The sequence below is a fragment of the Balaenoptera acutorostrata genome, chromosome X, assembly GCF_949987535.1.
Source record: "Balaenoptera acutorostrata chromosome X, mBalAcu1.1, whole genome shotgun sequence".
Classification (NCBI taxonomy): Eukaryota; Metazoa; Chordata; class Mammalia; order Artiodactyla; family Balaenopteridae; genus Balaenoptera; species Balaenoptera acutorostrata.
In genome coordinates, this window is record NC_080085.1 from 49,256,731 (window position 1) to 49,284,484 (window position 27,754).

General features: G+C 52.8%; 1 protein-coding gene across 5 annotated transcripts in view; it reads left to right on the top strand.

Annotated features, from left to right (window-relative positions):
• The window catches only part of IQSEC2 (IQ motif and Sec7 domain ArfGEF 2), a 75,683-nt gene extending 47,929 nt beyond the window's left edge, over positions 1-27,754 (top strand). For 2 of the 5 annotated variants that reach the window (XM_057538643.1, XM_057538642.1), the window contains 13 exons: positions 8,314-8,575; positions 9,534-9,935; positions 12,384-13,279; positions 14,637-14,798; positions 15,255-15,377; positions 16,366-16,532; positions 18,822-18,961; positions 19,740-19,865; positions 21,725-21,824; positions 22,377-22,538; positions 24,163-24,336; positions 24,824-24,873; positions 25,481-27,754. In XM_057538643.1, coding sequence (XP_057394626.1) covers positions 8,314-8,575; positions 9,534-9,935; positions 12,384-13,279; positions 14,637-14,798; positions 15,255-15,377; positions 16,366-16,532; positions 18,822-18,961; positions 19,740-19,865; positions 21,725-21,824; positions 22,377-22,538; positions 24,163-24,336; positions 24,824-24,873; positions 25,481-26,446 — 3,730 coding nt within the window. In that variant the 3' untranslated portion in view covers positions 26,447-27,754. The remainder of the gene's footprint in view (positions 1-8,313; positions 8,576-9,533; positions 9,936-12,383; positions 13,280-14,636; positions 14,799-15,254; positions 15,378-16,365; positions 16,533-18,821; positions 18,962-19,739; positions 19,866-21,724; positions 21,825-22,376; positions 22,539-24,162; positions 24,337-24,823; positions 24,874-25,480) is intronic. The other 3 variants (XM_057538645.1, XM_057538644.1, XM_057538646.1) reach the window with 2 other exon arrangements.

Sequence of the window (27,754 nt, forward strand, 5' to 3'; positions counted from 1 at the left end):
ATTCTGTGGTTTCTATTTCTATGATGCTGTGATTTGGGGATTCTACAATACTGTAGTTTTAAGATTTCATGATTCTACCATTTAGAAAAAATTCTGATGGTGTGATTTTAACATTCTGTGATGTTAATAGTCCTTGATTCTATACTTTCAAGGTTCTGATTCTACAGCTTTAGGAATCTCTGAGTCTGAGGGAAAGCCACTGCCCCCAGATGCAATAACCCTAAATATTTCCTTCACCTGCCAAAAGCTAGTTCTAAGAATCCCCAGAGGCTGTTGGCAGGAAGGCAGAAGGCAGAAGGTGTCTTCTATGCGCTGTAGAACCCACACCTTCCATGATGAGTCTGTGTTAGGAGCAAAGCCAGGAGACTCCCAGGTGGGCTCATACCCCTGCTTTCCCTTTCTGAGCCTTTTTTTTTTTTTTGCATTAGACAAATCTGAATTTACCTTATGGTTCTGCCACTTACTCTCTGTATAACCTTGAACAAGTATTATCTTCTCCTTGAGCTTCATTTTCTTCCCGAGTACAGTGAGAATAGATCTACCTCTCTGCGTTGTCATGAAGATTAGCAAGAAAAAGCACAAGGAGCTCAGCATAGGGTCTAGTGCACAGTTGCCAAGTGTGCACTGATTGGCGGCTCTTGTTTTGATTAAGGCCCAGGTGAGAGTCCCTCCTCTCCTTTGTTTCCCCCCTCCCTTCAGCATCCCCATCACATGCCCTGGTAGTTTTCCAGAGGCTCGCCTCACTCTTCACTCATTGCTTGACTCACTTAGGCACTCAACTCAGCTACTCACTCACTCATTTAAATTCTCATTTATTTCTCCCCTCCCTTCTTCCCTCCCTCTCTCTTCCTCTCTTCTTTATTTACTCTTCCAGAAGGCATTGCTCAAACACCTACTGTGTACAAGGTTTCAAGCTAAATACCATGAGGGACCGAAAGTAAGACAGTGGCTGTGTTCTCCATAAGTTCTCCATCTCCTAGGGGAGATGAGAATTCCTTTGGGAAAGTAGGCAGGGTGTGAAGGGCAGAAGTGATTGAGCAGATATGGCTTCATATGGCTTTCGTAATGAGCAAAATATGTTCCTGGCCCAAAGAGTAGGGAGATGTCAAGATGGGCTGGGGGTGGTGGTGTCCAAGGATTGCTGGAGGAAGAGGGACAAGAGTAGACGGCTGGGAAGGGTTTGAATAGATGGTTTGAGAGGTGAGGCATTAAGGAGTCAGAGACAGCATGGACCAAAACCTGGTGGAGAGCCCCAGGGGTTGTGTTGGGGAATGATACATAGATTGCTCTGTTCAAGCTGGGCGTGTGAGTCTAGGTGACCTGTGGCTGTGGAGGGGGAGACCATTCTACCCTTCATTTTATTGGAGATAGAAGGAAGTTAGGGGGCACAGGGGCTCAACTAAAGGTCAGATGGCCATTGTGGGAGCCATGGGGGTGTAGACTCCTGTGTAGGCAACTGAATTGGCTGAGGACCTGTGCTATGGGAAAGGGGAAGGTTTCTATCTGTTGTGAGGGAAACGTGTGTGCCTGTGCACACGTGTGCGTGAGGCTGGCAGGTGAGAGAAGAGTGAGAGGCTGTGCACTGTTGTGTATCTGAGGGAATGTGATTGTGTGAGGCTGGGCGTGAGGGATTCTGAGTGTGTGAGGTTGATTGTGTGAGGCGGCAACTTTCTGTGCCTAGCAATCTCTCTGCATGTGCCTCGGTGGAGATAATCACAAGAATGTGTGTCAGTGGCTTTTGAGCATGTGGGGCTGTGGCTTTTAGGGTGACAGTTGTCAGACAGGATGGTCACACAGACACACATGACTGCCACCTGTGGTCTTAGGGGACCAAGGTGGCTGCTGGGCCCTGGCCTGGGCATAAGGATGGTCCACAGAGGTGAATTATACCAGGCCACTGCCCATGGGAAACGGAAGTAGTGTAGGGAATGGACACTTCAAGAGAGAATCTCAAGTTAGCTGGTGATAAGGACGGCCTGTGACATGAGTGTGCACAAAACATAGAGGGGGGATAACTGACCCTGTCAGGTTCTGTGGGGGGTGAGAGTGAGTCAGAACCAACCTCCCAGGAGGCCTGGCTGGCTCAGGGTGCCCCAAGATTCAGAAAAGCTCAGCCAGACCGACAAAGGCTGCAGGTAGAGGGGAGAGGGAGGACATCCTGGGCAGAAGAAAGTAAGAGCCTGGGCACAGGCGTGGTGCTGTGGATCAGCTCGCCTTGCCTAGAAAGTACAAGGAGCCTGCTGCCACCAACATCTAGGAGCTTAAAGGTGCCGGGGGGTGGGGGTGGGGACTGGACGGATTCAGCTAAAAAGTTACGCTGGCCTGGAAGATAGGGGATTGGGGTTCTCGTCCTGTGTGACCCTGAGCAAGCAAGTCACTTAGACTTTTTGAGTCTTAATTTGAATATGTGGAATTAGATGGTTCGAAAAGTCCATCCCGGTTCTGTGGATCTTCTACTCTTGGCCAGCCAAACCAATGAGTCATTGCTCTCAAAGTCAGTCACTTCTTCCATCTAACCTCAGTCTTTCCTGCTTCCTCCTGGATCGCTTCCTCACTCACACACTCCACAAATATTTACTCAGCATCTGGCCCTCTGTGTGCCACTGTGGGAAGGCACAGGGAGCTGGAGAATGCAAGGACTCGGGCTCAGAGGGGCTGCTCAGTGCTGGGCTGGTGGGTACAGGCATGAGCGATGATTCGACTCCTGGCTCCACCACTGCTGAGCATTGAGACTTTGGGCAAATTACTTCATCTCTCTGTACATCAGTTTCTTCATCTGTGTTGTCCCCTTCAAGGGAAACAACCCAGACCTTGCAGAGTTGCTGGGCCTAGCTAAAAGTAGGTCCTCAGTAAATGACAACTATTATATTTAGGGCTGCAAAGGAAGCAGAGCCAGGATTCAAACCCTGATCTGTGTGCTCCCAAGCCTATGTTTGCCCGCTGGGTACCCAATCAGCCCCTCCGATGGCTTCCTCTTCCCCTGCCAGTCCCTGTGCCAAGCCGGGCTGGCCTCAGGATTGGAGTCTCTATGGCGCTGGGATTGGGCAGCAGAAACAGCTTGTTGAAAAGCTGTCGGGGGAGAGGGAGGTGACTGGAGTCCCTCTGCCCCTCTGCCCCCACCCCCCGCTGGGTCTGGTCTCCTTGCCCAGCCTTCCTCCAGAGCCCAATGCCCCTGGCCTCATCTACGTGTGCTGACCTCCTTGTCTTGTTTTCTTGTCTCTCACTTCCGGTCCCCCCCCCACCGCTTTCAGCCCAAGTTGTCATGGGGATAGTCCTCAGCATCCCTAGCTTCCTCTTGCCCTCATCTTATGGTATCCATAGCAACAGCCCCCATTCATTTCCATGGCAACTGCATCCTGATCCCATCCCCTGCTGGCTGCCTGGCTCTGGTCAGTGCCAATAAAGGGAAGGAGAGAGAGAGACCTCCCATTAATAGCAGCAGCCGGAGTGGGTCAGTGCCCCCGCCATGGGCAGGCCACCCCAAATCCCTACTGCCCGTTCTGCCCCGCTTCTCCCCATCGTAATGCCTTGGCTCACAAGGTCCCTCACTCCTTCTCTCTACCAACTCCTCCTAGGCAAGGCCCTATTCAATAGCTCCCCCACCCCCCCACTGCCCCATGAAGCCTTCGAGGCAGCAGGGGAACTAGCACAGGCTCTGGGCTTTGAATTCCTGTTCTGCCACTTGCTAGTCCTGAGACCTTTGGCATCACTTTCCCCCTCAGAGCCTTCTCCTCACCTGCAAAATCGGAATCCTAATTCTTCCTTCACATTTGCCATGCAGTTAAAATAATGTGCAGAAAATGCCTGACACAGGGAAGGTGCGCTGTAAGTGCGAGTTTATTTTTATTCCGCTCAGCACCCCTGCCCCCCCCCCAGCAGGAGAAATCTCTCCTGAGCTCTCCTAGCACTTCCTCCGTTCCCCAGCCCTGAGAACTTTCAGCTTTATACTGTGGTTAGTTGTGTAACGTGATTTATTCCCCCCGCTGCAGAGGATGCTCCCCAGTTTCCCTCACAGAATAGCCCAGCAGACAGCACACATGGGTGCACGTGTGCGCGCGTGTGTGTTTTCTTTGCTCCTGCTCCCGGCTGGGAGGAGTCCAGGAGAGGTAGGTCTCCCAGGCCCTTTCTGAAGTGCAGGAATCCAAAGAGGGAATTGCATTTTGAGCTCCACGCGGATGAGAAACAGAGGTGCATAGCGGTAAAGGGACACACCCAGGCTCACACAGTGGATAAATGGCTGTCAGGACCTGAACCTAGGTCTGCCCAGCTTCTTACTGCACGACATGTTCTGTGTGTGTGTGTGTGTGTGTGTGTGTGTGTGTGTGTGTGTGAGAGAGAGAGAGAGAGAGAGAGAGAGAGAGAATGAATATGAGTCTATGTAAGATGTAAGAAAGAGAAGAGAGATTTTTCCATGTGATCAGCATTTGCCACGCAGTTAAAATAATGTGCAGAAAATGCCTGACGCAGGGAAGGTGCGCTGTAAGTGCGCTGAGTGTTTGGGAGTTCTGAGTTAAGGGATCCCATGTCCCCAGGTCCCATTTCTTTAGCAGTGTGTACGATGCCCTCAAGCTCTATCCTTTGTGGGGGGCTGTGTTGACAGCCTGACCTCCCTGCCACTATTACCTTTGCAACCAAAACAGACGGGAGAGGAGAACTGCCAAAGGGTAGAGAGCCAGGGGCAGCATGGGGCTAGAAGTGGGGATAGGCAACAAGATGTCATGAGAAGACAGCCTAGGCCCTGGGTTTGCATCCTGACTTTCTCACTTAATAGCTGTGTGACCTTGAGCAAGTCTACATCACCTCTTGCCTCAGTGTCCTTCCTCATCTATAAAATGGGGCTAATGGTGCCTGCCTCAGTAAATTGTAAGGCTTCAATGAGCCAATTAATGCCCTTGCCCTAGGGATAGAGGTGACTCTAGGGCCCTATGGCAGCACAGAGGAGGGGCCTGTAAGCCATCCTGTGTGAAGGACTCAGGCAGGCATGGAAGGGAACACCCGAGCTAAATGTTGAAGGGTGAGCAGGAGGTAGCCAGGTTGGGGTAAAGGGGCAGAGGGTATATGAGGCAGAGGTCCGGTCAGGAGAACCATCCACAGCTATGGTAAGGAAGCTGGAGGTTATCCTATGGATGATGATTCCTGTAAAACCTAAGTAGATCACGCCCCTCCTCTGCTCATCTCAATCAGAGCAAAAGCCAAAGTCTTTATCGTGTGCTCAATGCCCTTCACAATTTGGCCCCAATTACCTTTCTGATCTTATCTTCTATCACTCTCCCCTCGTTTACTCTGCTCCAGTTTCACTGGCCTCCTGGCTGTTCCTCAAACATGCCAGGCACAGTTCTATCTCAGGGCCTTTGCACTGGCTCTACCCTCTGTCTGGACTGCTCTTGTGTCAGATAACCACACAGCTCACTCCCTCACTTCCATCAGGACTCTGATTATATGCCATTTATTCAAAAAGCCCTTCCCTGACCACCGCATCTAAAACAGCACCTTTAATCACCCTGCTGTATTTTCCTTCCTAGCACTTCTCTCTACCTGAAATGATAGTATATATTTATAGTCTTCTTCTCCCACTAGAATGTCACTTCCGTGAGGGAACAAATCTTACACGTCTTGCTCACGATTATATTTCCAGCACCTAGCACTGTGCCTGGCATATAGAAAGGGCTCAGTTGTTGTTTGTTGAATGAGTTATGAGAAGCCATGGAAGGGTTTTAGTGGGGGAGCAAAACGGTCAGATTTCTACTTTGGAAAGCTCTCTCTGGCCACAGGATGGAGAACGGATTGGGAAGAGGAGACTGGAGGCTGAGGTCAAAGTTCCGGTGGGAGGATTTATTAGCGCAGCCACCAGAACTCATTCACTGACTTCCTCCCTCCAGAAGCTTTCATTGAGCACCTACTCTGTTCCAGGCCTTGTGCTCTGTGCTAGCGGAGAGATTACCAAATTCTCTTCCTGTGCTGGGATTCTGGGAGTCAGGAACACAAATAGCTGTCACGCTTTGCCAAAGCTAACCTGCTCCATAAAAAGAAGGACAGACATGTGCTGTGTGTGGGAGCCCTGAACAGGATCAGCAATCATTTCTGGCTAGAGGCGGGCTTCGGGAGGGCTTCTTAGTGGTGGCATATGACCTGAATCTTGATGGCACTAGGGTGTGGGGGGATTCTCAGATTGCAGATGGCAGAAGATGATAGAGATGGCATTCCAGGTAGAAGGTACTGTATGAACAGTTTGGGAGGTGGAAAGGACAGGAGTATTGGGGAGAAACAGGATTTGGGCTGGCTGGAGAGAAGGGTGCGTGGGGTGGGGGGCTGGCAGCCAACCCTGCAGTATGGCTTAATGTTTAAGACTGTGAGCTCTGGAGTCAGACTGCCTGGATTTGAATCCTGGCTCTATCATTAATAGCTGTGTGACCATAGATACGTTACAAACCTCTCTGGGCCTCAGTTTCTTTATGTGTAAAATGAAGATGAATAACAATACCTACCTCATAGGGTTGTTTTGAAGAGTAAACAAGTTATTAAATGTGAAGTGGTAAGAACAGTGCCTTACTAAACATTAGCTACTGTATCTTGGAGAAGCCTCAAATGCCAAAATAAGGAACTTGGGCTATCTCTTGTGGGCAGTGGGAACCATGGATGGTTCGTGAACAAAGGAGACAGTTGATCAAAACTGGGAGCCATGTGCTGGGAGGGGAGAGGTTTGAGAGGTTGGTGGGCAGGATCCTGCAGTCCTGAAGGGGAGAAGAGGAGCATCTTAGATGCCTGGGGGGCGCTGGGCTCGGTCTGACCCCTGAAGGGGGACATCACAGGCCCCAGAGGACCAGAAGGAGAGAGCATTTGGGCAGGGCAGCCCCTCAGTCTGTTTCCGCCCTGCTCCTGACTGTGTAGCAGATTAACACTTGGGAGGGTAGAGGGTGAGCAGTGGGCGGGAGCCCCCACCAGGACAGAGCCAGCGCCAGTGCTGTAACCCACCACACGCAGCCCCCAGACCGAAGTGCTCTTCTCTGCCAGGCTGGCAGGCCCGTTGTAGCTCAAGCTCCCGAAATGCTAGGGAGCCCCCCTCCATCCACCCCAGCTTGCCCCCGTTCTGGTTCTGCGCCCCGGGCCTCTGCAAGTAGGGGCTGGGGAATGGCCCCTTAACCCTTTCGCCAGCCAAGAGCCCCCTCACCCCCGTGCCTGCCCGAACCAGACCATTCTCTGGGCCTCAGCCACACCCATTCTCCCCACAACCCCCTCCACGCCTCCCCCCGCCTGTCGCCCCCTCCCAACCCCCCTCCAGTGTTCCTGTCTCTGTGGCTCCTCACCGTGCCTGCCCGGCTCAGGGCGTCTGGGCTCTGTCGCCACCTGAGTTCCCTGGCAGCCTGGTTGCCATGGCACCGTGGGAGCAGGTCTGGCAGAACAACAGCTCCGGGTAACCAGGGCGGGCAAGACCCAGTGCCCAGCTCCTACCACTCTTCAGCCTTGAGACCCTTGTCCCCCTCCCCCAGCTGAACAGAGGAGGCCATGAGGAGAAAAAGGAAGTTGCCCCGCAGGGCAGCTCTTTACCTGTGAGGATGCTGGATGGGAGGTGCCTCCCACTGTCACTGAGCCCGTGTCCTGGCGGCCAGGGAACCCTGGGAACTGGCCAACCCCGGAGTCCAGACCTCTGAGGGCAGAGGCAGGGCTGTAGGGGGCAGGGCTGGGCGAGCAGGGGAGAGCCTAGATGTGCAGGATGTGGGAGTGGGCCTCAGGCCTGGGGACAGGGCTGATCTGGGATGGTGCTGGGGATAGGGCTGGGAGGGATGCATGTCTCGTCTCGTCTAGTCTTGGGGACAGAGCTGTGAGGGGAAGAGATCTGGGGTGGGGGGTAGAGATACAAGGGAATTGGTCCCTCAGGGGAGGAAGGGTTTGGGGATGGAGCTGTTAGGGGCTGAGATGATTAGAAAAAGGAACTTGAGGGGACAGGAGTGGGAGGAAACTGGTCTGAGGATAAGGCTGTGAGGGGACATGGCCATGAGGGGACCAGGCTGTGAGAGTAGAGTAGGACTGGGGACAAGACTGTGAGAAGACCTGGATGGAGGGAAAGGAGTCTAAAAGGATGGAGCTGTGAGGGGACAGGGCTGAAGGGGCGAGGACAGGACTGTGAGGGCAGTGAGGAGACAACTTGGGGGGTAGGACTCCCCTCTGGCCTTTAAGTATTGGGGTCCCCGTATCTGTGAGGAGGCTGGGGAGGATGGGGTTGTGGGAAGGGATCTGGTCCACCCACTCTCAGTCTGGCCCAGCAGGCCTCTCTCCTGTTCCCACATCCTGGCTCATCTTATCTCATCCCCACAGTGTGGAGGGTGATGCCCCAGGCAGTGACCTGAGCACAGCGGTTGATAGTCCCGGGAGCCAACCCCCCTACCGGCTGAGCCAGCTGCCCCCCACCAGCAGCCACATGGGGGGCCCCCCTGCTGGGGTGGGCCTTCCCTGGGCTCAGCGGGCTCGCCTCCAGCCAGCCAGTGTTGCCCTGAGGAAGCAGGAAGAAGAGGAGATAAAGCGCTCCAAGGCCCTGTCGGACAGCTATGAACTCTCCACGGACCTGCAGGACAAGAAGGTGCCGACGAGATGGCTGTGTGGCCGGGAGTGGGAGTGGGAGTGGGGGTGGGGGTGTGAGAGGACCAAGGGAGGGATTGGAATGTGGCACTCGAAGGTGGTGTCCAGGGAGGGATAGTGAGACTAGAACAGGAGAAGACTTTCTCCAGAACCCTTCACCCTACTAGGGCCTCACTGACCCATTCACCATCCATCCACTGCGTCTTGTATTCACTCAGCAAACATTGCGTGAGCTCCATGCTGGGCACCGGAGATGTAAAAATGAAAGACCTGGACCTAGTCCTCAAAAATCTCAGTGTAAGGGGAGAAGCACACACATAAGCTGACAAGTTCAGAACAGTGTGTTACAAAATATCACATGTATCACACAAGGTATTGTTTGGCTAAAAAGGGGACACAAAATACTATGTACAAAAGAAAAAAAACTGGAAGGACATATCCCAAAATGTAATTGTGGTTATGCCCAGGTGTTGGGACTTTAGGTGAACCAAACTTCCTCCCTTCCTTCCTTCCTTCCTCCCTCCCTCCCTCCCTCCCTCCCGTCCCTCCCTTCCTCTCCCGCTGTCCTCCCCCCTTTCTTCCTCTCTCTTTCAATTTTCTTTCCTTTTTTCCTTCCTTTCTTCCCTCCCTCTCTTTCTCTCTCCTTCTCCTTCTTGCTTTCAATTTATGTCTTCCTTTCTTTCCTTTTTTGGCTTCTCTGTGTTTTTTTTTTCTTTTCTTATTTTAAAATACTGAACATCTACTTCTTGTAAATAAAAAAAGAAAACCACAATTCAGTCCCGTGTGACATGTGCTATCTGAGATTAAAGTGAGAACACGACACTGAGAGCCCAGCCTGGCGCATCCAGGCAGCTGTAAGCAGTTAGCTGTGACTCGGGCGGTGGTGTGGTTGAGGCCCAGGGAGATGAGGAGGCTGTAGTGAGTTTCTGACCTTGTTCCCCTCCACCCTCCCCTGCCAGGTGGAAATGCTGGAGAGGAAGTATGGGGGCTCCTTCCTGAGCCGCAGGGCTGCCAGGACCATCCAGACGGCCTTCCGCCAGTACCGCATGAACAAGAACTTTGAGCGGCTCCGCAGCTCAGCTTCAGAGAGCCGCATGTCCCGCCGCATCATCCTTTCCAACATGCGGATGCAGTTCTCCTTTGAGGAATATGAGAAGGCACAGAACCCCGCGTACTTCGAGGGCAAGCCTGCCTCGCTGGACGAGGGTGCCATGGCTGGTGCCCGGAGCCACCGGCTTGAACGGGGGCTCCCATATGGAGGCTCCTGTGGAGGGGGCATCGATGGTGGGGGAAGCTCCGTCACCACATCTGGAGAGTTTTCTAATGACATCACAGAGCTTGAGGACTCCTTCTCCAAACAGGTCAGCATCCCTGAAAAGGGCCTTTCCTCCCCATCCCTGTGCTCTGGCTACTCCTACGACTTTTTACCTATACTTCAAACTGAAAGAAGTTGCCCAACAAGCTTTTGATAACAACAAATAGCTACCATCTGAGTAGGGACTGTGAGAATAACGAGAAAGGATTGGCAAGAGAAAAATTATATCGTTTAAACAAGCAAGTTAAAAATCTGGGTGTCTAGAACACATAAGAAAATTAAAGTTCTCACTCTTTGGAACGTGAGCCACTATCAGATAAAGGCCTAACAGGTGATGAGCTCCTACTCTGTACCAGGTGCTGTATATGCCTCATAATGACCTTCCAGACCGGTGTTGTTTTCCTGGTTTTACAGGGGAGGAGACTGAGGCTCTGAGGCCCTGAGAGGTGAAGTGACTTCCAAACTGGATTGGAACTCAGCTCTGACTGGTTCCAAAGGTTTCCCTTATACCATACGACCATGGACCAGGCTCTGTGCTGGGCGCCATGTGGGAGACAGATGAACCGGCCAGGGTTCTTTTTCTCAAGGATCTCCCCAAGCCAGTAGGAAATAGCAGACACATGTGCACAGGACTGTCTCCTGAAAGAATGTGCTCAGAGCCATGAGAAGGGATCACATATAGTACCATGGGAACCCAGAGGAGGGAGAGGAAACTTTCTTCTGGGAGGACCAGGCAGGCTTCTTTGAGGAAACAGCACTGGACCTGGGCCTTAGCAGACAGTTAAGAGTTAGCAAGTTAGAGATAGTCAGGAGGGTGTTGCTTGCATAGGCATTGCATCAGCAAAAGCAGGGAAGGGTGGGAATGTAACCGGCAGTGATAGTGGTAGGAGATCACTCTAGGCTTGTGGTGTGTCAGCATAGCTGATCAGCTGCAAATCCCAGTTTTGCTATTTCCGAGCTATGTGACCTTGGGCAAACTGTTTAACCCCACTGAAACATGATCAATAAAATGGAGATAAGACCTTTTTAGAGCTGTTTGGAAGGTTCAGTTCAGCTAGGTAGTATATCTGAAAGCACGTAGTACATGGTAGCTGCTAAGTACGTTAGTTTCCTTCCTAAAACCAAAGAGGTATTTGGCAGAAATTGTTGAATGAATGAATGAAAGAAAGTTTATAAGAGAAGAAATCATTCTGCTCTAACCTCTGTGATCTGGCCCTGCCATAAACCTGGGCATGCTTCCCTGGAGGTGTGTTGGGGGCGGGGGGGGGGGGGCAGGGGCGGGTAGAGGGAAGGAAAGAAATATTAAAGGGAAGATCTAAATCAGTCATTTATTCATTCATACAGCACATTTAATTGAACATCTCTTCTGTGTCAAGCAATGTGTCGAGCTGAGCTAAAGAGAGAGAAACCTGGCCTGGACCCATCCCTCAAGGGGGTAATGGAGCATTGGGCTCACAGTCTGGCCTGGGCCCAACTCTCAGTGCTATTCAAGTCTGATGGGGAAGTGTATTCATTATCTATTGCTGCGTAACAAATGACCCCAAAATTTAGTAGCTTAAAACTGAATGTAAAGACTGAGCTTAAACAACAAATAGTTTTTGAGGGCCAGGAATCTCAGAGTGGCTTGACTGGTGGTTCTGGTTCAGGGTCTCTCATGAAGCTGTGATCAAGCTGTAGGGCAGGACTGTAGTCTCTGAAGACTTGACTGGGGCTGATGGGTCTGCTTCCAAGCTCACTTTCTTGGCTGTTGGCAGGAGGATTCAGGGCCTTACCACGTGGGCCCTGTCTCTACAGGACTGCTCACGGTGTGGCTTTCCCCAGAGTGAGGGGTCTAACAGAGGGAGCACAGGTGAGCGAAAGTGCTCAGGATGGAAGCTGCAGTCTTTCATAACCTAATCTCAGAAGTGACATCCCATCACTTCTGCCGGATGCTGTCAGTCCCATAGACCAACCCTGGGACACTATGGTACACGAGGGTGTGAATACCAGGAGGCAGGGATCATTAGGGGCCAGTTTGGAGACTGAAAACCATAGTGAGGCAGAGTTACTAGCAATGGTCCAGATTCTCGAGGCTAAATATTATGTATTTCCTAAGAGAGAACCAGACAGAGGGCTCTGGGAGCCCAGAGGCAGCTGGGATTTTGGTTTACCCTAAGGGAAGGCAGAGGCAGGAATGTGGCTTGGATCAGGGAAGAGGTGGCATTTGGCTTGGGTCTACATGGACATGAAGGAGGTATTGGGATATCTGAGAAGGGAAGTTGTGGGCATTAGTTCCAGCTCCTGTGAGCTCACAGTGGCTCCCTGGGAGTTATTTTATATGCTGCAGAGAATCTGTGGAGGTCAGGGAGGGGAAGCCCTCTTTTTGGCTGCCCCACCAGGAAGATTCCCCCCTTTTTCTTTCCCTCCCTCCCTCATTCCCACCCTTCCACCATCCCACCATCCCACCATCCTTCATCTTTCCTCCCTTTCCCTCCTCCCCTTTTCTCCTATACAGGTAAAGTCTCTGGCTGAATCCATTGACGAGGCCTTGAACTGCCACCCATCGGGGCCCATGTCTGAGGAGCCAGGGTCAGCCCAGCTGGAGAAGCGAGAGTCGAAGGAACAGCAAGAGGACAGCTCGGCCACATCCTTCAGTGACCTTCCCCTCTACTTGGATGACCCAGTTCCCCCACCATCCCCTGAGCGACTGCCCAGCACAGAGCCCCCACCCCAGGGCCGGCCTGAGTTCTGGGCACCCGCCCCTCTCCCACCAGTTCCTCCACCAGTGCCACCAGGGACCCGGGAAGATGGTAGCCGTGAGGAAGGCACTCGCAGGGGTCCTGGGTGCTTGGAATGTCGGGATTTCCGGCTGCGAGCTGCCCACCTTCCCCTGCTTACTATTGAGCCTCCTAGTGACAGCTCCGTGGACCTGAGTGACCGCTCAGATCGCGGCTCTGTCCACCGTCAGCTCGTGTATGAGGCTGATGGCTGCAGCCCCCATGGGACCCTGAAGCACAAGGGGCCACCAGGCAGGGCCCCGATCCCACACCGCCACTACCCAGCCCCGGAGGGCCCAGCCCCAGCCCCGCCAGGGCCCCTGCCACCAGCCCCCAACAGTGGCACTGGGCCCAGTGGTGTGGCTGGGGGTCGGAGGTTGGGGAAGTGCGAGGCAGCAGGCGAAAACTCTGATGGTGGAGATAACGAGAGCCTTGAGAGCTCCAGCAATTCCAACGAGACCATCAACTGCAGCTCTGGCTCCTCTTCGCGGGACAGCCTGAGGGAGCCTCCAACCACCGGCCTGTGCAAGCAGACTTACCAGCGGGAGACCAGGCACAGCTGGGACTCGCCAGCCTTCAACAACGACGTGGTGCAGAGGCGGCACTACCGAATTGGCCTCAACCTCTTCAATAAGTACGTGCTCTCGTTCCCACTCCCTTGCCCCTTCCTACCCTGCTGCGGACACTTTGACCCCTGGAGGCAGTGATCCTGCTGCCACCATCCTCTCATTTTGTGGATGGTGTTTCTCTTCAGCTGTTCAGGGAAAAGAATTGGCAACAGGGTGACAACAGTAGAAAGCTGCCCTCACCCCCATGAGAGGCAGTTCTGGTCCTAGTTCCGCTTCTGACTGGCTGTGTCATCTTGGGTGAGATGCTTCCCTCCCTGGGCCCTAGTTCTCTGTCTATAGGATGGATTCTGAACTTTGGGTCGCCCACCTTCCCTTTTTGGTAGGGAGGCGATGTGGTGTATGAAGAACCCTGTTCTCAGAAACGGGAGACTTGGGCCAGACTCACTGGGTAGCCCTGGGCAAGGTGTGTCCCTTCCTTGGGCTTCAGTGTTTCTATCTATTAACTAGCAGGGTGTGGATATTTGAGGTGTTGGGGGCAGGGTGCTGTGTTGGACTAGTCAGTGACCAGGACCGAGCTCTTTCTAGGTACTTGGTCTTGTGCCAGGTGCTTAGCAGTGGAATGGGAGTGTGACGTTTGATTAGAAAATAATTAGAAAACAAATGCCTTACATCTTCATAGCCTATGAGACATGGCCGTCTATATTTAGTTCTCAGGATAACTCAGGAAGGTTGGTAGTCGTGTCCCTATTTTATAGAGAAGGAACTGAGGCTTGGAGAAGTAAAGGGAATTGTCCCAAGTCATGCGTAGTAAGTGATGGATCTGAGACTCCTGTGGCACCAAAGTCTTCCAAATTCTAGCCTCGTAGGACCCTAAGGCTCTGGGGTTCTGAATATGGGATAGCTCAGACCCAGATATGGCCTAGTGGAAAATAGGGAGCAGCTTGTCTATAGAAACACTCACAGAGGCTGGGTGATACCTGTCTGAGTGGGGTGTGGGATGCGGACAAAGTAATCTTTTCACTTCTCTCCTACTCTGAGGGTCTGTGACTCAGGGAGAAGGACTTAGCCTGGAACTCAGGCTTTCTCCCAGGACTCCTCAGTGCCTGTGAGGAATATCAAAGGTCCTGGCACACAGCAGGCTCTCATTAGATCTTAATTTTCTTTCAATTGTAGTGTGGCTCCAGTGCAGGAGGAAGTTGGGTTGAGGAGACCTTGGAATTTTGAAGCACTGTGACATGGGAAACTGTCTTCTTCTCCTTGGTCCTCAGTTTTCTCACCTGTACCATGAAGGGAGTGGACCAAGTTATATATTCGACTTCCTTAGTTCTCTGAGGACACGGTTGGGCCCAAAATTAGTTCAAGAAATGGGACGGGGGCAGAGTTCCAGGAGGACAATCTCATCTACCTCCCCTCTTTCTGCAGGAAGCCAGAGAAGGGTATCCAGTATCTGATCGAGCGGGGCTTCCTGTCAGACACGCCGGTGGGAGTGGCTCACTTCATCCTGGAACGGAAAGGCCTGAGCCGGCAGATGATAGGGGAATTCCTAGGGAACCGGCAGAAGCAGTTCAACAGAGACGTGTTGGAGTGAGGACCCCAGGCTGGGGCAGACTGGGCCAGGGGTTCCTGGAAAAGGAGGGCAGGAGGGAGATAAACTTTGCAAAACAGGATGAATAGACCTTCCTGCTCCCATACCTCTCTGCCGCAAAGAGATCTGATCTCTCTTGGAACTAGTCCTAGAGTCTTCTGGGTGGCCCCAGGCAAGGCATGCTTGTCCTTTGGCCTGCTTTGAGCCTCAGTTTTCCCATCCCTGATATGAGTGGGTTGACGGAACAGACCGTTAGTAACCATGTGTCTGGCCTGGACTTTTTGGGATGGATTCCATTTCAGACGTTCTATCCTCATAAGTACTTGCTTAGGCCACAGGTCCAGATTTTGGAAGTCTATCAGTGGGGGGTGTTGGTTCATTGGAGCAGGTCAAGGTGGGTCAGAGGTTTTCTGCAGGGAAATTGAGAGTGCCACACACCCTTCTCTGCTCCTCAGCTGTGTGGTGGATGAGATGGACTTCTCCTCCATGGATTTGGATGACGCACTCCGGAAGTTCCAATCCCATATCCGGGTTCAGGGTGAGGCCCAGAAGGTGGAACGACTCATCGAAGCCTTCAGGTGTGCCCACTTCCCACTCCTGAAGCTGCCCTTCCCTACTTTGGGGGGCAGTGTAGGATGTGTCTACAAGTCACCTCTCTGAGCCTTATACTTTCTTAACCAGAAAATGGAAGTTATAAATCCTATCTTGCAAGGCAGTTGTGAGGATCAGAGGTAATGTGCCTAAAGTATCCAGCTCAGCATCTGGGACATGGGCATCCAACAAATGACAACAGCATCAGCAACAACAGCTCGTATTCATTGAGCTGATACTGTACTCACCAGATATTGGGTACTGAGCTGGACACTTTACATGATTATTTCAGTGAATACTCACAACAACCTGGTGAGGTAGGTGCTTCTCTTATTATTCCCATTTTGCAGATGAGAAATAGGAAGTTTAGAGAAGGTAAGTAACTAGCCCAGAGTCATGTGGTGAATAAGCAGTGGAACCAGGATTTGAACTCATGTGTCTGACTCCATGACCCATGCCCTTAACTATTATCTTCCTCTGTGAATGCTTCGGGGATCAGGCATCAGACCTGGGTATAAATCCTGGCTCCACTACTTTGAGGTATTTAGAGGAGAAACAGAAGAGTTACTGAGAGCTTGTTTCCCAACATGGGAGAAGGATTTGCTTTGTAGTCAGAAAGATCTGCATTTTCATCCTGGTTTCACCATTTATCAGCTCTGCTGCCTTGGGCAAGTTACCTTACCACTTTGGACCTCAGTCACTTCATCTGTAAAATGGGGCTGCTACTAGCTACCTTGCAGGACTGTGATAGGATTACATGAGATGATGTACATAAATCCCCTGGCAAAGCTCCATGAAAGGTAGCGGTTGTGATTTTTACATGTAGTCTTGAGGAAACCCTGAAGAAAGACAAGAGACCCAAAGGGTTTGGGAGTATGTCTTGGAGGAAGGAGTTGGTGGTGCCAGATGGGAGGATAGTGGGTAGGTGGAGATTACTGGTGCCTGACCCTGGCCCTGACCCCTCCTGTCCTGCAGCCAGCGGTACTGTGTGTGTAACCCAGCTCTCGTGCGCCAGTTCCGGAATCCAGACACCATTTTCATCCTTGCTTTTGCCATCATCCTTCTCAATACCGATATGTACAGTCCCAGCGTCAAGGCTGAACGCAAGATGAAACTAGATGACTTCATCAAGAACCTGAGAGGTGACCCCAGACCTCCCCATCAGCTTTCCCTGTCTTTTACCTGGGAAGGGAAAGTGGGCTGGGTGGCAGGGGTGGGAAAGGAAGAGGGAGATCACATCTGCTCCCTGGAAATTAATCTGAATTTCTGCCAAGGCTGGATGTGCCCACAGCATTTACTTGTTAATTCACTCAAATAGTCATTTGTCCATCCATTCATTCCCACACTGAATACTGACTGAACAGGAGGTCCTGAACAGGAGGTGCAAGCCCTGGCTCTTACGGAACTTACACTGATTCACTCACACGTCTGTTTACTCATCACTCCCTCTTTCCCTCCCTTGTTTATTTATGCCCATAAAGACTCGTTTATTTTAGGTACCCTTTCCTCCACTTATGCATTCATTTATTCACTCCACCAACCAGCCAGGCAGTTGACACTGGGTGCCTCATGTGTACCAGTCCCTGTGGTGGGCGCTAAGGACCGGGGAGGGGCATCTGCCACAGTCCCTGCCCTAAGAGGGCTCCCGGTTTGTGGGAGAGATACCCAGCACAAGACAGGAAGTGAACTGTGATGTCAGACAGGCCAAAAGTACAGTCAGAGCTCAGGGGAGAGAGAGCCTACCTCCAACATGCTTCCTGGAGGAAGCAGTATTTTCATTTTCAGGTGGTTCTTGAAGGCACAGATAATGTGATGGAACAGTGATAGAGGAGGCTTACCTAGCAGTAAGAATAACAAAGGCACAGAGGTAGGAAAACGTAAAGTTGTTTGGAGAACAATCAAGAGGGGGTGGACAATCCAGTTGGTAAGGTCAGTTGGAACCAGTATACAGCAGCCTCGAGTGCCAGATGAAAGGTGTCACCTTGACCTTTTTTCTCGGTTTATTGTATCGATGTCAACCCCTGCCTCTCACCAAAGAGCAGCCTACTAAAAATGGCACAGATGTTAGGATTATTTAAACAGAAATGAAAGAGGGAAGTATAATTGAGGGAAAACAAACAGGCAAGACAAATTTGCTGACTGTCGCGGTTTGCACGATTGGGCTCTAAGCTCTCTGGCAGCTGAGGTAAAAAGGCGGTGTGATGAAGGCTGTTCCTTTAGCACCTGGTGTCCAAGGAGGAGGTGTGGCATTTCCAAAGGAGAAAACATTTTCTTTAGCAGAAGGTTTAGAGAGAAGAGTGAGTGTGTTTCGCTCAGCAGACAATCAGAAGGATGGTAGACTTGAGAGGAGGGAATTAGACAGATCAGAGGCCATCTGGAGCTGTCTCCCAGAATCCTGCCATTCGTCATTCGTTCGTTCCTTCATTCATTTCATCCATTCTCCCTTCCCCCCTCCCTGTCTCTCTCTCTATCTCTCTCTCTTTCTCTCTTTCTCTTTGTGTGTGTGTGTGTGTGTATATGTATGTGTGTATACATATATACATATACACACATATACATATTTTATATATGTATGTATATGTGTATATATTTCCCCCTCCAATTATTAAATAAATAAGCAAACAAACAAATGAAATAAATACCTGCTCATTCTGGAAATTTTAGAAATATAGCAAGTTATTAAAAATTTTAACCATCCAAAATTCTGCCCCCTAGAGGCAACCATGGTTGATATTTTGGTGTATTCTAGTCTTTTTTTCCTGTGCATATGTACCTTTTTATACAGTTAAGATCAGGCTGTACATGCAATTTATTATCTTGCTCTTTTCACTTGCTACAGGAATTTTCTCATGCTTTTTTGATAGACATCAAATTTTTAATAGCTGTAAGTTATTTTATGAAACAGGTATACTCAACTTTACTTAAGTATTCTTCTGCTGTTAGAACTTAGGTTGTTTCAAATTTTTCCCATAAGTTGTACTTATACATATATCTTTGCACATATTTCTGAGTAATTCCTTAGAGTAGGTTCCTAGAAGAGAGGAATCACTGAATACTTAGGCTTGCCAAATTGCCTTCCAAAATAGTTACGTTAGTATATCTGCCTGCTTCCCTGAACTCTTACTAACACTGGATATTATCATTTAACATTATTTTTGCTAGTTAGAAAGGCCAAAAAAAGTGTCTGATTGTTTTAGTCACACTGTACTCTGAGTTGTTTAGACAAAATCCCCACCCTGGTTAAGAAAGCAACTGACTATCTTGAAGGGCGCCTTTCTTGGCCCGATCCTGACCAAGGGACCGAGGGTGCCCACTCCCTTCAGTCTTGGCCATTGTTATGGCCCACGCTTGGGTGTGGGGTGTTGTGGAGAATCCCTGCCACCCACTCCCCACATGTATACTACATATTCCTGTGTATTCCCTTCACCCAGGGGTTGACAACGGTGAAGACATCCCCCGAGACCTCCTGGTGGGTATTTACCAGCGCATCCAGGGGCGCGAGCTGCGGACCAACGATGACCACGTGTCCCAGGTGCAGGCTGTGGAGCGCATGATTGTGGGCAAGAAACCGGTAAGCACCTTGGGAGACTGCAGAAGGGACAGGGTTTGGGAGGTGAGTCCATGCCCCTCTCTGAGCCCCAGGCTCCCCTCAACTGCCGAATGGAGTGGGTGGTGATGCATTCCTCAGGGGTGGTGGGGCGGGTTGAGTGAGATGCTCTATGGGAATGCATCTGGCACATGGCAAGGCACATCATGGGTGTGTATAAACATTAGCATCCTTCACACCTCTGGTTTTGCCTGTCCATCCCAAGTGAGCAGCCAAGATAATAATTAGCTGATGACCAAAGCCAAGAACACACTCTAGTCTTTTAGTCAACAAACATTTACAGATGCCTTTCCACTGAGCCCAGCATTTCGATTGGCACTGGGGACACAGATATGAATAAGATGTGGTCTCTGTCCTTGGAAGCACTCACAGACTGGGTGGGGAGGTGTCAGACAAAGGCACAATACCTTCACCTTATAGTTAGGTTAATTTAGGGGAGTACGCGGGAGGGAGAGGTCATTTTCAGCCCAGGGAGATCAGGAATGGCTTCTTGGAAAAGAGAACCCTGGAACTGGGGTTTGGAGGAGGGGTGGAATGTGGCCGTAGGGAGCTGGGCAAGAAAGGCATTCCAGACACAGGGAGCTGCAGGGACAAAGATAAGCCGAGGCTTAGTTGCTTAGACTCCTTGTGTCAGAGTGACAGTGATATGTACCAGAGGTGAACTTCCTCTTGCAGTTAATGTTAAGATGCCTGAAGCTGGTGGGCTGGTCTTGTGGACACCTATTTCTTCATGCCTATCTAGGTCCTGTCTCTTCCTCACCGTCGACTGGTTTGCTGCTGCCAGCTCTATGAGGTGCCAGATCCAAACCGCCCACAGAGGCTAGGGTTGCATCAGCGAGAGGTCTTCCTCTTCAACGATCTCCTTGTGGTATGAGCACTGAGGGGAGAAGGAGGGAAGGTGGTGAGCTTGGACCCCGGGTCTGGTGTGAACCATATTAACATTGGTGGGTGGAGGCGTGGCAGGTAAGGAGCTCTGCCATGTGATCTGAGTGGCTCTGCCCCTCCTTTACTTCACCATTTGGAGGATCCATTTGGAGGTAGTGACAGCCACATGGGGGCAGAAAATGTGAGGACCAGGGCAGATGACAGGCGTACAATCTGGGAAGTGGTAGAAAAAGTCCCTGCCTACCTCAATAGCCCAGTGGGTTGGCTGGAGGAAGTGAACCTGTGACCCTGGGGTCAGTCTGAAACCTTCCGGTGGTCGGGCTGCTTGAAGTGATTCTTAAAACCGAGCTCATCACCAGTGTAGACGTGTGTCTTTTAGAACTAGGGCTCTTAGGACTCTGCAGGTGGGAAGGGAAGTTCAGGGTCTCCTGTCCAACCTCTTACCCCACGGAAGAGCCAGCTTCCTGCATGGCTTTCTGCTTGCATGAGTGCAGGCACAGAAGGCTGCCTTCCCCCAAGGCAGCCAGTTTCCCGTTCAGACAGCTCTGACTGCTAGACTCTGTCTCCCAGTGGGTTTCCTTCAATAATCTTCACTCAACCCTTGGGATCACAGAGAACAAGTGTTCTCCCTCTGCTCTGAGACAGCTCCTCAGGGGTTTGAGGACAGTGACCTGTCCTCCCTTGGTCTTCTCTCCTTTAGAGCAGGTCTCACAACCTCGGCACTATTGACATTTGGGGCAGATGTGGGATACTTTGTTGTGAGAGCTGTCCTGTGCATTGTAGCATGTTTAACGGCATCCCTGGTCTCTACCTACTAGATAGCAGTAGTACTCCTCAACTAACAATGTCTCCAGACATTGATAAATGTCCTCTGGAGGGCAAATTCACCTCTAGTTGAGAATTGCTGCTTTAGATGAAGCTCCTCCAGTGCCCTCTCTGAGCCTTTATTTCCTCCTCTGTGAAGTGGAGCTAATCCCTATCTCAGGGTTGTCATGGGGATGAAATAAGAGGTTAGATGCGGACTAGCCTAACCCAGAGGAGGGCCTGGCCCACACAGGTATTGAGTAAATGTTTCACCATCCATCATGTGCTGACACCTGTGGGTGCCCAGCCCCATGCTAGGCACTGGGTTCCCAGAGATGAGGGAGACTCGGTCCTCGTTCTCGGGGAACTCACAGTCTGAAGGGCTAAAAAGATGCTTCGCGTAACTGTGCACTGTAACCATCCTGAAATCAAATCATGTGCTTTTAAGCGCCATTTGCAGGTGGTCTGAGGTGTTTACAACCTATGTTAGCTCAGCCCAGAGTGCCCAAGTACTTGATAAAGACCTTGGGTTGTTGAGGAGGAGACTCGTTAACTCTATACATTGCTTTACTGAAGATTGCTAATGTGCCCCGGGTCTGGTCCAGGTGGACAAGATACATGAAAACCAGACTCCTCTTGGCGCTCCCAGTCCAGCAATCACACACTCAGAGCACTCTCCTAAAGCCTAGCAGTGAAAGGCACTGAACCAGCACTCTGGAAGCTGAGAAAATGGCGGGAAATCTATGTGAGGTGTTAGAACAGGCTTCCTGGAGGGAGCAGCATTCAGTTAGTTCCTGTAAAAATCGAAAGTGCCTGTTGTGCGTCATCATTACATCAGGAACTTGCATTTTTCTCCCGTCTTTCCTGTTCCGCTCCACAAGCTTCAGTTCTCCCCAGCTTGTGGGTATGTGTGTTTGTGTGTATATGTCTGTTAGTGGCGGTGGGGGAGAGGGGAGGGCAGCTGCAAGCAATAGGTGCCATGTGGAAATTCCCCACCCCAAACCCTGCCTCTTGTCTTTTTCCCCACCCCTGCCGAAGGTCACCAAAATTTTCCAGAAGAAGAAGATCTTGGTGACGTACAGCTTCCGTCAGTCCTTTCCCCTCGTGGAAATGCACATGCAGCTCTTCCAGAATTCATGTGAGTCCCTTCTTGGATCCCAGCATCCCAAGAGTCTTTGCCATGGCCCTCATGCTCATCCTTCCTCCACACCAACCTCCAGTTTTTGGACTCCTTTACAACCGGGCTAAGGTCTCCAAAGCACCTACTTGGTCCCAGGATGTAAGACAGGCCGGGGTGGAGTATGACTTGTGCCCTGGGGAGCTCATGGTCTGGCAGAGAACTGCAGCATGTATGTTTTTTGGTGGGCCAGAGAGATGGTGCTCATGGTATGCATTGAAGGACTAAGCCAGAGGAGCTTTGATGGGTGGCCTTCTGGGCAGCAGAAGCAATGTGAGTAGAGGTAGAGGCATGAGAAAAGGGGTTCTAGAGAGCAGCCAGAGTTCAGTCTGCCTTTACAACCAGGGCCGTGACTACCAGGAGTTTGGGGGCTTTGGAACAAAGGGGAGCTGCTGCTGCTGCTCACGCAGAGAAGAGGCTGGGTCAGAGTTGGACATTAGAGAAACTTATTTCACATATGAGCCACCTTGCTTCAGTCCTGACAGAGGTGCCTGACCTCCTCCCTCCCCACAGATTACCAGTTTGGGATCAAGTTGCTGTCTGCAGTACCTGGTGGGGAGCGCAAAGTCCTCATCATCTTCAACGCCCCCAGCCTCCAGGACCGGCTGCGCTTCACATCCGACCTGCGAGAATCCATCGCTGAGGTGCAGGAGATGGAGAAATACCGCGTGGAGTGTGAGTAGCCCAGCCATGTCTCCTTCCCCGTCTCCTGATACAGTGCCTTGCGAACACTAAGAATCCTGTCCTCTGAGAAGCTCAGAGTTGAGGGTTAGCTTGTCCAACCTTCCTACCCTCATTCCAGGAACCCTTCAGCCTCTGCTTGAATAGCTTCAGTGACAAGGGGCTCATTAACCTCTCAGCCTCAAATTATTATTCCAAGCCCTAATTATGAGCCAACTCTTCCTTCTATTGAAAGGCAGCAAGGAAAAGAATCAGGGTATTGGAGGTAGGACTCTAGTTTCAGATGCCAGGTATGCTACTTATTATCTGGGTAAACTGGGGCAAGGTGCCTGACTCTCTGAGCCCCAATTTCTTCATACATGAAACTGGGATGGTGAAATCTCCTTCGCAGAGTTGTGGAGATTCAATGAGATAAGGTGGAATGTGTGTCCTACATGTTCGTAGGACATGAGTGTTGAACATCCTGGGTGTCCGACAAATGTTACCCCCCTTCCCAGCCTCTCCTTTCCTCTCCCCACATTCTAGTTCCCGAGCTGAGTCCTGGTGACCCATCCTCCCAGCCTCCAGGGGACATATCAAGTCATTTTGATCATATATGATGGAAAATAGTGATTACATCTCATTCCTCCCAATGCCCTCTAAGTTTTCTCTTCTCCAGGCTAAGCAGTCACAGTAAAGTAACATGGTGTTAAGGAGAAAGAGGCAGGCAGAGAAAGAGAGAGACAGAGACAGAGACAGAGACAGAGACAGAGGCGGCGGACAGCTCCTCGGTGAGGCCTTCACAGTTCCAGGGTCTGCTGTGCTCCTCAGCAAGGCAGGGTCACTCATTCAGCTCACCAGATCCTTGAGACCCTGGGGACATTCAGAGAGAGGGTGAGCATGCCAGGATGAGGGGAGGGTGATAGACAGAAGTCTCCATGACCTCCGCAAGGAGGCAGGAGTGTAAGGCTGAGAGTACGGGCTCTGGACTCAGGCAGACCTGCTTCCAGAATGTCGGCTCCCCCACTTCCAGCTGTATGACCCTGGGCAAGCTCTGTGACTTCTCGGATTCTCAGTTTCTTCCTCTGAAAACTGGCTACTAATACTTACCTCTGAACTGGTGTAAGGATTGAGAGAGATCGAGTACACATAGCACCCAGCATACTGCTGGCACATAATAGATGATTTGATTCCCTTTGGTTTCCTGCTCCTGTCCTTCCAGGAGCCCTCTGCTCTGGAGCAAGGTATCTGAGAATGGAGAGGGCTCTGGAATGAGTGCCCTTCGCCATAGGCTCGAAGGGCCTTCCTGCCCCTCCTGGGAACAAAGCAGCCAATGTAAAGCTCAGTTTTGAAAGGTAGGGGTGGTCTGGGAGACCAGGCAGGGAAGGGGAGAGGAGCCGGAGGAGCAGACACTGAGAGGGACAAGGGAAGACTGAGCCAGAGGAGATGGCGCGAGACGGGCTGGGCGCCGCAGTGCTTAGGAGATGTAGCTGAGGTTTGGCTGTCCAGGGGGCGAAGCAGGAGGCCTGAGGACAGAGAAGGTGAGGAGGGGGAAGGCCCACGGAGGGCTGGGGTCAGTCAGGTGGCCTCTCACTCCTGTCCCTGACCTTCGCTCCCTGTCTCCCCACCTGCCACCCAGCGGAGCTGGAGAAGCAGAAAGGTATGATGCGGCCTAACGCCTCACAGCCCGGAGGGGCCAAGGACTCGGTGAACGGCACGCTGGCCCGAAGCAGCCTGGAGGACACGTATGGGGCAGGCGATGGGCTCAAACGGGGAGCGCTCAGCAGTTCCCTGCGAGACCTCTCTGATGCAGGCAAGTCTCCCAGGGCCCCTGCCCAGGCTGGGGAGCCGTGGGACCGGGTGTCCTCTTCGCCTCCTATCACTGACTGCCAGCCTTCCTTGCACCCGCCACACGTGCACGCACCCTGCCTTCATCCAGAGCCCTGGGTGCCGCGCCGCAGGGGGCCTGGGAGCCGGGTCAGAACAGGCGGATCCCAGGGTTTGGGCCAGGGAGCGCGAATGGGGCCACAGTCTTAGCCCCTCTCTCTCGCCGCTCCACCTCTCCTCTCTTTCCTCTTCTGTCTGTCCAGCACCACCTCTCCTCCTCCTCCATCTTTTCCTCCTCTCGCTCCTCCTTCTCCACCTCTCCTCCTCCCCACCTCCCCCTCTTCAGCGGGGGAAAGGGAATAGGGGTGTCTGTCCCCGGGAGGGGCCCAGACCTGGTGCCCAGCTCTGGAGCCCAGCAGGGTGGGGAGGGGGGGTTGCTGCTCTGACGCTGGGCTCCTTGCTTGTGGGTGCAGGGAAGCGGGGGCGGCGTAACAGCGTGGGATCGCTGGACAGCACCATCGAAGTAAGTGCCAGCTCCTGCCCCACTTGTCCTCTGCATGAGCCCTGCCCCGCCGCCCGTGGAGCCCCAGAAGAGGAGGGGACCTGTTGCTTCCCCCTCTTCCCTGCCGGGAACCCTGCGGCTACCTCTCCCAGCCAACCACTCTCTCAATCTGTCCTCAACTCTGTCTGTCCTCACTCTGCCTGTCTCTCAGTCTATCTTCCACTCTCCCAAGCCCCCTCTCAACCCCAGGGCCGACTCCAAGTAGTGATGCCCTTGGAGTTGGGCCCAGAGAAGCTCTTACCTCCAAGTCCTGCTCTCTGACCCTGAGCAAGTCACTCTGTCTCTCTGGGCCTAACATGCTCCCTGTCTGCAAAATGGGGATGAGGAGGAGGTACTGCTAACTCTTCCTCTCCCAGCTGAGGCTCAGATGAGATAGTGGATGTGACAGCAGAGCTCTGCAAGCTGGGGGCGCTCCATGTACAAGTACAGGACTGTGACTTGGTTTTCATTATGCCTTTGGGGGGGGGTCCTGTCTCCCCAGCTCCAGCCCTCAGGGACCGGGTGGAGTTTAGGGTTGGGGGTTTAAGACATCTAGACCGGCCTGACTTCCACCCCTCCCCCCTTCCAGGGGTCTGTTATTAGCAGTCCACGCCCTCACCAGAGGATGCCACCTCCGCCCCCACCCCCGCCGCCAGAGGAGTACAAGAGCCAGAGGCCCGTCTCCAACTCCTCATCCTTCCTGGGCTCCCTATTTGGAAGCAAGCGGGGCAAGGGGCCCTTCCAGATGCCACCACCGCCAACAGGCCAGGCCTCTGCCTCCTCTTCATCTGCTTCTTCCACCCACCACCACCACCACCACCACCACCACGGTCACAGCCACGGCGGCCTGGGGGTGCTGCCTGATGGGCAGTCCAAGCTCCAGGCCCTGCATGCCCAGTATTGCCAAGGACCGGGCCCGGCCCCGCCCCCCTACCTCCCACCCCAGCAGCCCCCTCTCCCCCCACCTCCTCAGCAGCCCCCGCCCCTGCCGCAGCTGGGCTCCATTCCACCGCCTCCTGCCTCAGCTCCTCCTGTGGGGCCGCATCGCCACTTCCATGCCCATGGCCCAGTCCCAGGCCCCCAGCACTATACCTTGGGCCGGCCAGGCAGAGCTCCCAGACGGGGGGCCGGAGGACACCCTCAGTTTGCTCCACATGGCCGCCACCCCCTGCACCAGCCCACCTCCCCCTTGCCCCTGTACAGTCCTGCCCCCCAGCACCCTCCAGCCCACAAACAGGGCCCCAAGCACTTCATCTTCAGCCACCACCCACAGATGATGCCAGCAGCGGGGGCCGCTGGGGGCCCTGGATCCCGGCCACCAGGGGGTTCCTACTCCCACCCCCACCACCCCCAGTCACCATTGTCACCGCACTCACCCATCCCACCCCACCCCTCCTACCCACCCCTGCCCCCACCCTCACCCCACACCCCACACTCGCCCCTGCCGCCCACCTCCCCCCACGGCCCACTGCACGCCTCTGGGCCCCCTGGCACGGCCAACCCACCCACTGCAAACCCCAAGGCCAAGCCAAGCCGGATCAGCACCGTGGTCTGATGAACGGAGAGTGTGAGCTGGGGACTAGGGAGGTCTGGGGAATCTGCAGGAGAGGGGCCTCACACCCTCTCTGCTTCCTCAGTTTTTCCAAAACATATATACACATAGACATGTCCTCCTCCCCACTGCCTCCCTGCCTTGGGACCCCTCCTCTAACCCCCAACAGTCTCCATGGGATTTCCTTCCAGATTCGAGACTCCTTGCCACTTGAAGCCTATACGCAAGGCTCTCAAGCTCTGGGGAGTGGTGAAGACCTTTCAGAGATCCTCGTCCTCTTTCTTCTCTTCACCCTCCCCCCTCCCTTTCCCTGGAGGTCTAGTTGGGTGGCCTCAGACCTCCGGGCCAGTGTGAGCTCCCTGTCAGCTCTGGCTGGTAGGGAAGGGCAGGTGTCGGGAACAATGAGGGTGAAGGCTTCCCCAGGGCACCTCTGGCCACGTAGGGCCAGGAGGGAGCTCTGTAGAGTTGTGGCCAAACCTCAGCTGGCTCGGCCCTCTCTCTGACCTCAGGGCCTGGCCACGCACCTCCATGTGTCTATCTACCTGCTGGAGGACATGGAGTGTCAGTGCACGCGGTGGGTGGGCCCCCACTTATGCTGGTCCCCAGGTGGGGCAGTGCTTCCTCTTTGGAGCCAATCTCTGCCCTCTCTCCAGTGGGCCCCAGCCCAGACCTCTTCAGCTTCAGGACCTTGCCTCTCCTTGCAACGTTCTTATCCTGATCAAAGTCCAGACAGGTTTGGGGCGGGGGGGCTCAGGTCTGGGATGAGAAGGGCGCTGCCCTCCCTCACCCATATTGCATGCCCCCCATTCCCTCACACCTACCCCACCTACAGCTGAAGACAATGCACTTTATAGATATTGCCCACACACACCTTGCTGGGGCAGGGCACCCAGCATCAGCCCTGGGGAGAGGGGCTCCCAGAGAGCCACCGTGAGCCTGAGATGTCCTTCCTGAGGCAGAGATTGGAGCCATCAAAGTGGGGGCTGGGAGCCAGGATGCCTGAGTCCTTCTGTCCGTCAAACTCTCCGCTGCCTCTCCAGCCCTTTTACAGCCCTGTTTATTTATTATAAATATATTTTTTACAAGCCCCAGCTCCTCTTCTTGCCCCGCATATCCAGCTCCTTTCTCAGCTCCTGCCTCCCTCTCCCCTCTCCACCATGGGCTGCAGTACAGACAGACAGATAGACCCTGGCTGTATGAAGGGCCAGGGACCCCAGGGCTTGGGGGTGGGGAAGGGCAGCAGTGGGAGGGGCTGTATGGAGAGGAGCTGGGGTTTAGGCATTGTCTTTTTTCCTCCTTGTATATAAGAAT